The sequence below is a fragment of the Gracilinanus agilis genome, chromosome 4 (genome assembly GCF_016433145.1).
Source record: "Gracilinanus agilis isolate LMUSP501 chromosome 4, AgileGrace, whole genome shotgun sequence".
NCBI lineage: Eukaryota > Metazoa > Chordata > Mammalia > Didelphimorphia > Didelphidae > Gracilinanus > Gracilinanus agilis.
In genome coordinates, this window is record NC_058133.1 from 81,660,820 (window position 1) to 81,674,865 (window position 14,046).

Here is a 14,046-nt window from a genome sequence, read left to right on the forward strand (position 1 = left end):
CTAGTACTAAACCTTTTTTTAATGGAAAAAAATTCAATTAGAAAACCTCTATCTTCTATTCCACCTTTCCCCTCAAATGAAAAACAAAAATAGAACCTTCTTAAATATCAATTCTCTGGGGGGCAGCTGGGTAGCTCAATGGATTGAGAACCAGGCTTAGAGATGGAAGGTCCTAGGTTCAAATCTGGCCTCAGCCACTTCCCAGCTGTGTGGCCCTGGGCAAGTCTCTTGACCCCCATTGCCTACCCTTACCACTCTTCTGCCTTGGAGCCAATACACAGTATTGGCTCTAAGACAGAAGGTAAGGGCTTAAAATAAATAAATAAACAAATACACACACACACACACACACACACACACACACACACACACACACACACACACAAATAAATAAATAAATTCTCTGGAATCTTGGTTGGATCATTTTGTTGACTAGAATTCTTAAGTCTTTCAAATGTGTTCATTTTTACTTTTTTTGTCCATGTAGAAATTGTTCTCCTGGTTCTGCTCATTTCATTCTGCATCAGTTCATACCATGACATGTTTGCAGAAATCTGTTTGCCTTGATTTTCTGTGGAAGCATTTTTGTTGAAAAGTACTTTTCTCTTTGTCACTTTAGCATCTTATTTTTTTCTGCATCCTTTTGAAAAATTTAAAGTAACATCATAGCAACTAACTTGTAAAAATAATTGATAAAATGGCTATTTCTATGATTTGTTTTTTGACACACTAGAATTAGATTATTTCATTTCCAAGTCATTTTAATATGTATTTGCATAGCTCTTTATTGAGTGTAATTTTTATTGCTTTATGATCTGAAAAGGATGAATTTAATATTTCTGCTTTTCTGTATTTGGTTATGATATTTTTAATGTCCTAAATACATGGTCAGTTTTTGTGTAGGTGCAATGTACCACTGAGAAAAATTCTTATGTAATTTTCTCTAAAGACCTATTATATCTAAATTTTCTAAAATTCTATTCATCTTCTTAACTTCTTATTTATTTTTTAGTTAGGTTTATCTAGTTCAGAGAGAGGAACATTGAGGTCCATCACTAGTATATTTTTATCTTTTTTTTTTTTTTTAAACCCTTGTACTTCGGTGTATTATCTCATAGGTGGAAGAGTGGTAAGGGTGGGCAATGGGGGTCAAGTGACTTGCCCAGGGTCACACAGCTGGGAAGTGGCTGAGGCCGGGTTTGAACCTAGGACCTCCCGTCTCTAGGCCCGACTCTCACTCCACTGAGCTACCCAGCTGCCCCCATCACGAGTATATTTTTGCTATTTCCTCCTGTAACTCATTTAACTACTTTTAAGAATTAGGATTTTATACCATTTGGTGCATATATGTTTAGTATTGATATTGCTTCATTGTCTATGGTGCCTTTTAGTAAAATGCAATTTCCCTGCTTATCTTTTTTAGTCAGATCTATTTTTGCTTTTGCTTTGTCTGAGATGATGGCTACCCCTCCTTTTTTTTTTTATTTTTAAAAACTTCAACTGTAACAGTAGATTCTGTTCCATCCCCTTTCCTTTACTCGGTGTGTGTCTTTCTGCTTCAATGTGTTTCTTGTAAATGTTGTTGGATTTTGGTTTTTAATCCGCTCTGCTATCTGCTTCTATTTTATCAGTTAGCCCCATTCACATTCACCATTATCATTACTGCGGGTAATTAATCATTACTCCATCCCATTTTTTCCCCTGTTTATAATTTTCTTTTTCTCCTTTTACCCTGTTCTTCTTAAAAGTTCTGTTTCAATGTATTGGGGAGTTCTAATTGGGTTCTCATTATTCATTTAATTTAGTGTGCAATGTTAATAATTATACTTTGGCTCTTTTCCTTAGGCAAATAGATGTATCAAGTTTACTGCCCAGGAGCTTTATGAATGTGTGTCACAGGCCGAGTATCGGTAAGTCATCTACAATATAAATATATATAATTAGAGGAAGAAGCTTGTTGGAGAAAAAGTACTTAGAATAGCTATAATTTTTAACTTTGAAAGACTGTTCTCATTTGTTATTTAACCACTTATTTTCTCTTGGTGCTCTAAGTCCTGGAATCTTGGGGTGTGGTTTTATGATGAATAATTGATCTTAATAGAAAATGCCAAATAATAAGGCAGATTTAGCAGATGTCAGATCAGTATTATGTAGTTTTTGGTTCTTATTTATAATTAAAAAAACATAGCTAAGCTGTATGAGCAATTGCCATGCTAAAATTAAATGAAAGCTGCTTTAATAAAATCTAGTTTAATAAATCAAACAAATCTGATGATTGCAAGCATTCATAATGGCGTACCGTATGGCACCAATGGTACCATTATGGCAAAAACATATAGCTGTTTTTTACATAATACAGTTTATTCATTAGAAATCCTGATTGTAAGTTATCAACTTTTAAGTCTATTAATTATAAAAATAATTTTCTGTTATTGTAGTTCAGTGAAAAGGGTATCCCTAGCCCATCAGTCAATTAATTATGTCTACCTAGATATTTTGTATTTGGAGATTTGTGGATTTAGGGTTAATATGGAAAATCATGATGTATCTTCTTGCTATTGTAACATTTCTAAAGCTAATGAAAATGTCAGATGGCTCTATTATAATATCACTTTAGGATTGATACTAAGTATCAGTTGCAAAGCAGAAGAGCAATAAGGGCTAGGCCAGTGATGGGCAAACTATGGCACGCAGGCCAGATGTGGCCCCCTGAAATGTTCTATCTGGCTGCCTGACATTATTACTAATCTGACAAATACAATGAGTAGGAGACAATACAATGAAACGTCGAAAGAGTTGCCTTAGAAACAGACTGACAGATGAGCATTTCTTTTCCTTTGGCCTCCTCTTTAAAAAGTTCGCCCATCACTGAACTAAACAATTGGGGTTAAGTGACTTGATCAGGGTCACACAGCTAGGAAGTATCTGAGGCCAGTTTTGAATGCAGGATCTTCCATCTCCCATCAGGCACTCTGGCCCCTGAGCCATTTATCTGCCCTCATGCCAAAAAAAATTATAAGCAATTTAGACTGAAAGGAAAATTCCTTAAAGGAAAGAAAACTCTCCACATGTCTAAAATATTTGGACTTTACTCTTCCTTTTGACATATCTTTTTGCATTTATGAATTTATTTCTCTTATGCTAACTATATCTTTAGGGTAACAGCCACCAAGTTTTTTTTTTCTTTTTAAACTTCTAGGCTATATGAGCTATAGCATTTGCTAGTGGGTTGACTGTTGAAATAGAGACTATTTATTGGGACTGGGATGGTGGGGTGGGGAGGCAGGATGTGTGTGAAGAGATTCTGACTTTGAAGAAATTTGAATAATGCCTAGGTGCTGTGTGAGAGAGCCCTGATGCTATTTAAAAGCAATTGGACTTTATGACAATACTGCTGTTTTGCATAGTTTCTTATAGACCTCCTCTTCCTGTGTCAGTTCCAGATATATTTTGTCTTTCAATTTCTCTATTAGAACCTCAAAAGATGAAGTAGAAAAGGGAGTTCCTTTACTTCTCTTTTCCACTATTTGACATTGTGCCAAATATGGTTGATAGGTGACATTGAACAGACCCTTCTTTTTAGAATTTTAATACGTTAATATTAGTGCCAGCTACTTTCTTTGCAATCCAGTGGGGGAAGCAGAAGTAGATTACACTTAATTGGCATACATATTACTTCCTTGATAATGTGAAAGCAAGTAATTACTTAATGTGCTTGAGTTTTTAGTTCTTTTGCAGTTTTTCTGTGGAATTTACTGTGACAAAGGGAATTGTGCAAGTGAAAACCAGTCAACTGTAGAAAGGCCTTTGTTTTAATGTTAGGGACCTTATGAATGCTATAGGAGTGAATAGGTGAAAAAACAATATATAGAATCTGCTACGGCAGAGAGGCAAATGTTTCAGGTTGAAAGTAGCCTTGATTTAATACTTATAGTTAGGTAAGGAAGAAAACAAAATCTCATCATGTGATTATATCATTTAGACTGACTTTTAAAATCTATCCAACTCCTTTAAGTTTTTTTCAGTTCTTCTTAGAGGGTCACTTGTTTATCCACTCTGTTCCCAAAGTCATATGGAAATTTTTTTCAGAAGCCTAGGATGATGCATTAGACAGACTTAGCTGATATAAAAGGAAATGGAAAGATAGAGTAAATCCTGATTGTCTGTTGTGGCAATTTTAACTTTTTCAGAAACCCTAAAGGCTCAGTCATTTTTCAATATAAATTTAAAAATTAGTTTGTGATACTAAGCTCAAAAAATACCTGGCAGAGTCAAAGAACATTCCACCTCAGACTGAATGTATCCAAGCCCCAATGCCATTTTTTCATTAACTATGCTTTGGAGACTGTGCTTGTTTCATGAATCTAGGGAATTGCTCAGTGGTAGTCTCCTCAAAATTAGATTAGAGGTCCTGATCTCTTAACACAGTGCCTCAAAGAAATAGCCTTGGAGTAAAGACCCAGATACACTGTAGAGGACTTGGATTTTTCATTTTTAAATTTATGTTACATGGTAAGTAAGTTTTGAACATCAAAAGCACTTAAAGTGAAAGTATTTAGTTAGAAATAGTCCTCGTATTTACACAAATATGTGTCTCCTTCCCTTTTGGAAGAATTTTAGGGGAGCCACATCAAATAGTGGAAGTTCTTGTTGTTTTTTATCATGGTAGTTATTTAGACAAAATTGAACTAGTAATTAGTAAATTCATTCAGGCATCTAGTAACAGGTTTTTAAATTGATGTAATCAAACCAGTCAGTTGTTTTGGTTTTTGTCTCTATAGCCAAACCAAGAGTAAGGCACTTAAATGAATTATTTAGGAGAAAACACATTTCTATCTCATTTCAGTACAGTATGTTCAGTTTTCCTCTTGCCTAATTAATATCTTTCTAGAGTTATCCATATAAATTAGGAAAAAGCATTTTCATATTGACCTCAATGTTCATAGTGTGATTGTGTGCCCTACATTCTCTTAATTTAGCCTCAAACATTGGTTAAATGGTGACAGAGGACATATACAACAGTGAACTCATTCTTGAACATGATATTGAATACTTTTAACAACACCTGATAAGTTAGATTAAGGTCTTGATAGGAGGAAGCTAATGGAACAAAAAACTTTACCAAGTGTTTATACTATGTCCTTCTGTTTTGCAACTTAGCATTAATTTATGGTGTTTGTAGGTCTGCTAATTGGCAGATAATGTCAAAGCAAGAACTAGCATGTTTGTGTGTTTTTATTCCCGACATCTAGTATAGTGTTGGGCACTAAGTCCTTAATAAATACTTGAGATCGAGATTGCTTCCTTTTTCCTACTATTATTCCTATTATTCCTGCTATTTCCTACTTTTTTTTCAGACAGATATTTGCATTGCTTCTATTTATAATCCTAGCACAGTGCCCACCACATTAAAAGGGTCTTTGAAATGCTTTATTGTAACATGTAAAGGAAATAAATATCTTCATAATATTCTTTAAAAAAGAAAAAAATTTTAAGTTCACATCTTTAACATAATTCTAACAATGTGAAAAGTTTCATATTTTGGTTTTGTTTACTTTGAATTAGGAAGAAATCTGTAGCAGGAATAAAGGACAGGAAGGAGACAAATAAATAGAAATTAAAATGTACAACGACCTAAATTTTATAATTTGGCCTTTTGGGTAGGTGACCATTTTACATACACACACACATATGTGTATTAGTTGATCATTTTATACACACATGTGCACACATACATGTATGTGTGTATACACTCTTACCTTCTGTTTTAATATTGATACTAAGTATCGATTCCAAGACAGACAAGTGGTAAGGGCTACACATTTGGGGTTAAGTGACTCGCCCATGACCACATATCTAGGAAGTGTCTGAGGCCAGACTTAAATTCAGGTCTCCTCCTCAAACCAGACCTAGAGTTTTATCCTCTGTGCTAAAACAATAATTATGTATACCAGCATATTTAAACAACTCTATTTGAGGCTTTTCTTCTATTAGAATGATATAGTAACCCAATCTCTGAAGTTAGAGATGTAACAGAAACAATTATTCATAGTACACAGTTCAGCGATTGGCCCTGAGCCTTAGTCACATACTGAGCTAATCCAGTCTGCGATTGAAATGTTGTCTATAGTGTGAATATATTATGAGAGTACATATTTTGATGAATTCTAAAAGTGGCAGAGATAACACATTTGGAATTTACTCTTTGAATCTTTAACCTCAGAATTCTGTTATAATAATAGTAAAGCTACATTTTCTTCTTAATCCTATTGAGAATATTATTTTAGAATTTGTGTTCTATAGTAGACAGAGTGCTAGATTTGGAGTCGAAGACACCATGATATTTTTAAGTTTTGTGATCCTGGAAACATTACCTAGCTTCTGTGTCTTAGGTAAACTAGGATATATATACTAATCTATATATTGTGATTTACCATACCATAAGTACCTCCTAGATACTAGATATTTTGATGTTATTAAGATCTCATTCAAAAAGAATTACATTTATTTGAAGTAGAAGAGCCTAAAAGAATACTTCGAGTATAGATGAATACTTCAGCAAAAAGTGGCATTGTGCCACTCCTTCTAGAATAGTCCATACTTCTCAGACAAGCAATCCAAGTCCATTCAGAAATTGACTTCAGCCTTCAGCATTCCATATAATTTCCTATTCCCCTTCTATATTTCATAAAGACTTTTTTCTTTAGATTTTCTCTCATTCCTTTCCTTTCAGATGCAACATAAGTCTTTCACACCTCCTACGACCAGTCCAGACAACTAGTGTATTTCCTTCTGTATTTACAAAATGAATCTTATGTTACTTTAAAAAAACAAAAACAAAAACAAAAAAACAACCCTTACCTTCCATCTTGGAGTCAATACTGTGGCTCTAGGGCAGAAGAGTGGTAAGGGCTAGGCAATGGGGGGTTAAGTGACTTGCCCATGGTCACACAGCTGGGAAGTGTCTGAGGCTAGATTTGAACCTAGGACCTCCCATCTCTAGGCCTGGCTCTCAATCCACTGAGCCATCCAGCTGACCCCACTACTTTTTTTTAATATCTTGCCTTGTAATGTTTTTTAAAAAATTATTTATAGAGCCTGTCTCTCAAGCTGGATTATAATACTCTTGAAGATAGAGACCATGTCTTCTACCTTGCTATATATCTCATTTTTGAGCTAATTTCCCACATTAAAATAAAGGTTTTGGTCTGCTAAGTCATACCCAGGTTTTTTCCTTTATGGAAGGCAGTTTGAATAAAATTTCAGTCAGAAGTGTAGCATTTCTCTGGCCTCACCAGTATGGGCATAGGGATTGGGCCCATGTTTTCATTGGTTTAGTTGACCAGAGCACCAACAGACACAGGTTATTTGTATTAGAGGCAAAGTTTGAATCTAGTCTTTCAGGCTTTGAGGATGGCTCTTTGACTACACTATGCTGTTTGTGTATCACTAGGAGTGAACATAGCCAAATTGTTATTCTGAGAGTGAGGGTTAGCTACACATTCTCTTAGTTCATTATTATTGTCCAAGTTTACTTTAAAATCCATTGAGCCAAGGACCTATCACTTGATTATTCTTGTAAGAAAAGATTGGTATGTATAACACCATTCTTTTGTTAATTGGCACAGGGATGACTACAGCAGGATTTTTCTTTTAATAGATAGGATATTAAATATTTATGAGATAGATGTTTATCTTGCCATTAGCTTGTTTCTTAAAAAAAAATCCAAAACTTATTAAAATGTCAGTGAAAATGTTCCAGTCATCTTTTAAAGTGAGTGAATATACACCAGGAGTCATCACAAAATGTTATCTCATAAAGAGACTTGAAATCTGTTATTAATATAGGCTATTGATTTGGTATTCAGAGGGAACTGCTTCTTACTATCTTGTGATTTACACTCAGTAATATTTGATCATGTTGTGAGGTATAATATGGTGTAACAGCGTTTGTGGGTAGTTGAAATGTCTTGGTTGTCTTTGGCATTCAATAAATTTGTATATTTATATTATATATGTGTGTGTGTGTGTATATATGGAGAGAGAGAGGTATATTAGTTAGATGCCAATAAAGTGGAAATTCATCCCTATTTATTGATTGAGTTCATTGTCACATGTTTTGAACATATAACAAGTAAAGCCCATGAGATTTTTTGAACTAAGTTGTTATTGGGAACTTAATCTGCCCAATCTGTTCTTCTAGTTCAATCTAGAAAATAGCAGAGGAAAGTCACAAGGCTGTGTAATATCTTTTAGGTGGAAGTCTTTAAGTATAAGGTATTTGAGGAAAAGATGCAGACAGCATCTTTTTTTTTTCACTGCTATTGAGCCTTCATCCTCAATTTATTTCCTGCTAATTCTTCTCCAACAAATCAAATCAACAAGTATTTATTAAAATCCTCTGTGGGCCAGGCATTGTGCTAAGTACTGGAAATAAAAAAAAAGAAGCAAAAAACAGTCCCTGTTCTCAAAGAGCTCATATTTTAGTGAAAGTGGAAGGAGACAACATGCAAACAACTACACAGAAACAGCACAAATTGGAAATAATCTCAGAGGAAAGCTGCTAACACTAAGAATGACTGGAAAAAGACTTCTTGTAGAAAATGAGATTTTAGCTGAGATTTCAAGGAACCCTAGTAGAGGTGAAGAGGGAGAGAATTCCAGGCATGGAAGACATCCAGACAAAATGAAAAGTCAAGAAATATGTAGTATCTCGTGCAAAGAATGGACAGGACTCTAGAGTCTGTGATCAGATCACAAAGTACATGGGTGGAAGTAAGGTGTAAGAAGACTGGAAAAGTAGGAAGGACCAGTTTATGAGAGGTATTAAGACCCAAATAACAAATTTTATATGAAGCAATAGGGAACTACTTGAGTTTGTTGAATAGGTAGAGGTGTGGTACACAGTCAGACCTAGTTTTAGAAAGATTATTTTGACAGCTCTATAGAGAATGGACTGGAATGGGAAGAAAACTGAAGCAGAAGGGTCAGCCTGAAAGCTATTACAATAGTCCACATGTGAGGTAATAGGGAAGTTAGAAAAAGGGGGAGGATTTATGGGGAAAGAGGATAAGTTCAGTTTGAGACATGTTGAGTTTAATATATAAAAATGATATCTGGTTTGATAGATCCATTAGGAGATATGAGACTGCTGAATGTCAGAAGAGATATTGGGGCTAGTTAAAGAGATCTGAGAATCATCTGCATTGAGCACCTCCAAAATGACAGATACAATTGGGACAGACATTACCATAGAAACAAGCAATTTTTGTTAGCTTTCAAAAAAATCTTTTTTTTTTTTTGCCTTTTTAGTCTTCTGTTAGAATTAAGTTTGTATCATATTCATCCCACCCACCTCCCCCACAAATAACCTCTATGCCTATCTCTTTGAAAGGAAAAAAAGTCTATATACATACACACATATATATCCCTTGCTCATTGACTGAGATGTGTTTATATAAAAATGAGTAGATTATTTAAAGTATGTTAAAAGTATACTTCTCCCTTTCAGACAAAGCCTAGAAAGTCATCTAGAATCCAGTTCTTCATCACCACACTTTTCAACCCTTAGCAAATCTTACTTCCCTTCACAATACTTAGACTGCTCTCTTTAAGGTTACTAGCAGTCTCTTAGTTACTCAATATAATGACTTTTTTCTCATTCCTATCTTATTTTTACCTCTTCATAGCTTTTGAGATGTTTTTCTTCCTTGGTTTTCATGATATATTTTTAGAGTTTTATACTTTTATTCCACTCAAACTTTTTATTGAAGCATTGTTTATCTCCCACTCTAAATTTGAATGCCCTGACCTGGAACTTTTTCAATGTCTGGTTCTCATCCACTCTCTTTGATCACTTATCATCTCTATATATAATTTTATTGTCTCCATATCAGTTGCTCCCTATATTACTATCAATAAATATCAAAGTATTACATTTTTCTTACACTTCTGCTCTATATTATCAGTGATCCACAATGTTCTATAAGTATTTCGAAACAGGTTGGCAAGTCAATATCTTTTCACATTCATCTTTTTCTCTCTGATCACACATTCACTACCTTAGCTCAGATATTCATCACCTCTCACCTGGACTACTGAAAAGACCTGTTTTGACTTCCTGTTTTTATTGGTTCCTTCTATGTGCCCACCAAACAGTTGTCAAAAATATTTTTTCAGACAGAAGTTTGCCATGTCATAACTTAGCTCAAAAATCTTCAGCAACTCCCTAATTTCCTTAGGAAAAAATAAATTCCTCAACTTAGAAGGAAGGAAAATATGATTAAAATTCTCAAGAGATCGTATATTAATTTTAAATTATTTATTTGTAGAAATTGTAGAGAGAGAAAATCACATAATCACCTGGCTGCATCTAACACATCTGAGTTTTGGCACACTCCATTAGCTAGATGAAAGTGACAGCACCAGCAGGAATCTCCAGCTAACACTTTCTCCCACCTTTCTCTTAAAACCCCTATTGGTGTCACTCCTGAGTCTCTTTGGTTTTACAGACTTGACTTCAGTCCAGGCCAGATCCCAGTCTTCTGGAAACCAGGAGTCATGGCAGGTCTAGGGGGCCAGCCTCTTTGGAGAGCCAGGGTGCCACGAGGTCTCTGTTTCCCATAGTGGTTATGCACTCCCTGGCAAAGGGTTGGGCCTGGTACTGACCAAAGTGGGCTTTCAAACAAAAGAATGGGTACCATTTATATGAAATTCACACAGAGAGAAGTCAGGAAAAGAATGCCTTTTAGCACTAAGTTTGAAAAACATAGAAATGAAAATTCAAGAGGATTGTTATACTAATTGAAATTCTCAAAAATCATAGAAATATCTAATTAATCCTATTGGAGATTGGCGATCTCTATTGGAGATTGGGGATGATTTTAGCATTGTAGATAACATTTTCCATTGTTGCAGAGTGTAACTGCTTCATAGTTTAGATAGTTTGACAAATTTCTGGGGTCCTCAAAATACTGACCTGGTGGCTAACCTTTGATGATAATCCTTTCCAAACTGAGCTAGTAGTCTTGTTCTCAGATCATAAACATGCTGCCTATCCCCTGGCTTGAAGATTTTCTAACATGGTAGATCAGACCAATTATTGTTCCACTGCCACAATCTTCAAGAGCATGACTTTACAAGTTTATATCACAGTAAAGAATAGTGTAGGACTTTCTTGGAAATGCCTGAATTTATAAGACACAAATTGCAGATCAGTCTTGTCATAGGAAATGAATTCTTTGTTAATTATAACCTTAAGCTATAGAAGCATATTTTAAGTTTCTAGCCAACAGTTTATATGTTTTGTATACATTTCAATATGCTTCATTGTCCTCAGTAACATCTTTGTTGAGAAACACAAATTTTAATCTTTGTGGGCTTTTGGTAACAGGAAACTGTTACATTTCCTAGACTGCATTTTGAAACATGGCTGGTGTATATTGTGGTCTAAATTAAAAAGATTCTGAGGGGGAGCTAAGTTGGAGAAGTTTTGGTTATTGGCTAGAACTGTAGTAATTGTATAAATACAGTGAAAAATGTATCAGACTCTTCTGTTAAGCTTCTTTCAACATATGTGTGTTGAATACCAAAAACTGTATTCAGAAATGTCAGTTGTGACTGTGAAATGAAGAAGAGATGTCAAAAAGACCGTCACTGAAGGGCAGCTAGGTGACTTAGTAGATGGAGACCCAGTCCTAGAGACTGAGAGGTCCTGGGTTCAAATTTGACCTCATATACTTCCTAGCTGTGTGACCCTGGGCAGTTCACTTAACTTCCATTTCCTAGCTTTTATTATTCTTCTGCCTTGGAACCAATACACAGTATTAATTAATTTTAAGATGGAAGGTAAAGGCTTAAAATATATATATAGTCACCTTTTGAAACTTCTCTGGTTTCAGATGCAAATGAAAATTTTAAGGTGTGGTTTTGAGTATAAAAATAACATCGTGATGCCTGCTTGAAAAACTTGTGTTTCCTCTTGGGTCTTTTGAGTAGTTTTTAAACAGAAGTTGCAAGATCCTTTGAAAGACTGAGTGGCAAGAAAGTTTGGATCTAGCAAATTTTATTATAGATGATGCACAAAGAAATAATAGACAAAAACCTGTTGGTTTATCTCCTTAAATTGGAGCTTAGGATGAATTTTAAAGCTGGAAAAGGCCAAATATTGAAAGGAAAAAGATTATTCTTACCAATTGTTTTTATACAATGCATTTCTAATTCTTTACAACACAATACAGAGTTTCTGGCTTACACATGTAGTTCATAGATTTGTCTCCAGTAGTGCTTTCAGAAATCTCCAGTTTTGTTGCTATGGTTATTACCTCTATGAACAGATGAAAATACCTTCATTAGTTGGTACAATTAGACTATTCATCATCTGTTATCCAATCCTTTATTTTCTTTTGAGTTTAATTTGTAGAAATGTTTAGATGGTAGCCACACAGTGCATTGCTTGGTCCATACCCAAAGTCTTCCAACTTGGCATAGTACTTGTGATACACTGATTCCTCATCCCCAATTACAACTAGGATAATTGTAAAATTTCAGAGTAGATTTGTTTTTAATTTATTATAACATATATATATATATATATATATATATATATATATATATATATACACATATATATATATATAGTATAATAAACATTATACTTAGGTATTATGTAAGGATATAAATACATAAAAATGAAACAGTCCTTACTCTCAAAGAGCTAACATTCTATCAGAGACAACATGTACATACATAAGTATATGCAGGACAAATATGAAATTGTTAAAAAGTAGTTAGGTGGGCAAGATACCTACTATAGGAAATATCAGGTAAAGCTTGTGGGTGGTAGGTTGTATTGGAGCTATATTTTGAAAGAAGAGAAAGATTTTATAAATTGGAAGAAGGACTGCATTCCAGGCCTGGAGGATGTCCAGTGCACAAATAGAGACGTGAGGAATAGATAGGTCAATTTGACTAGACCATAGATTTCAGAAAGATAATGTATGAGGATGGAATGATAGAATGTGCCTAGATTTTGTGTAGGGCTTAACAAAGAATTAGAATTTTGTTGTAAAAACAATAGGGAATGAGTGGAGTTTCTTGATAGGGGAATGACAGTCAGATCTACACTTCAGGAAAATCACTTTGGCAGCTGTGTGGAAGTTAGATCAAAGTGGGGAGAGAAATGAGTCAAGAAAACCAATGAAGAAGCCATTTTAATAGTATAAAAGATGATATGGGCCCAAACTAAGATTACTATGTGAGGAAAGAGAAAGCATCAGATAAAATATTTGACATTAGATTACTAAATCCATATTTATGGGGGGAGGTAGAATGAATTGAGGACAATACCAAATTTATGAATTTGAAAGACTAGAAGAATGGATGTAACTTAAGTAAAAATAGTGAAATGTGGGAAATGGGAGGGTTGACAAGAAAGAGAGTCTTGTTTTGGACATATGAAGAGTATGAGATATCTAACAGTTAATTGTGCCTGAAGCTCAAGAGAAAGATGGGTTTGAGATAACTTATAGGAGCTGATGAATTCACTACAAGCAAGGGTATAGAGAAAGAAGAGGGCCTGGAATAGAGTTTTACGGGAACATGTGTAGGTATATAGTCCATATTCATCTTAGTTCCTTCCCTCTGAGATTATCCATTTTATTTTACATCTCTCTTATTTGCCACTTGTCTATCAGAACATGAACTATTTAAGAATAAGGACTGTAGGGGCAGCTGGGTAGCTCAGTGGAGTGAGAGTCAGGCCTAGAGACAGGAGGTCCTAGGTTCAAACCTGGCCTCAGCCACTTCCCAGCTGTGTGACCCTGGGCAGGTCACTTGACCCCCATTGCCCACCCTTACCAATCTTCCACCTATGAGACAATACACAGAAGTACAAGGGTTTAAAAAAAAAAAAAAGAATAAGGACTGTAGGGGCAGCTGGGTAGCTCAGTGGAGTGAGTCAGGCCTAGAGACAGGAGGTCCTAGGTTCAAACCCGGCCTCAGCCACTTCCCAGCTGTGTGACCCTGGGCAAGTCACTTGACCCCCAT

At 35.0% G+C, this 14,046-nt stretch overlaps 1 protein-coding gene across 1 annotated transcript in view; it reads left to right on the forward strand.

Annotated features, from left to right (window-relative positions):
• The window catches only part of SWT1 (SWT1 RNA endoribonuclease homolog), a 165,463-nt gene that overhangs the window by 143,535 nt on the left and 7,882 nt on the right, over positions 1-14,046 (forward strand). The window contains exon 19 of the mRNA XM_044674629.1: positions 1,846-1,910. Coding sequence (XP_044530564.1) covers positions 1,846-1,910 — 65 coding nt within the window. The remainder of the gene's footprint in view (positions 1-1,845; positions 1,911-14,046) is intronic.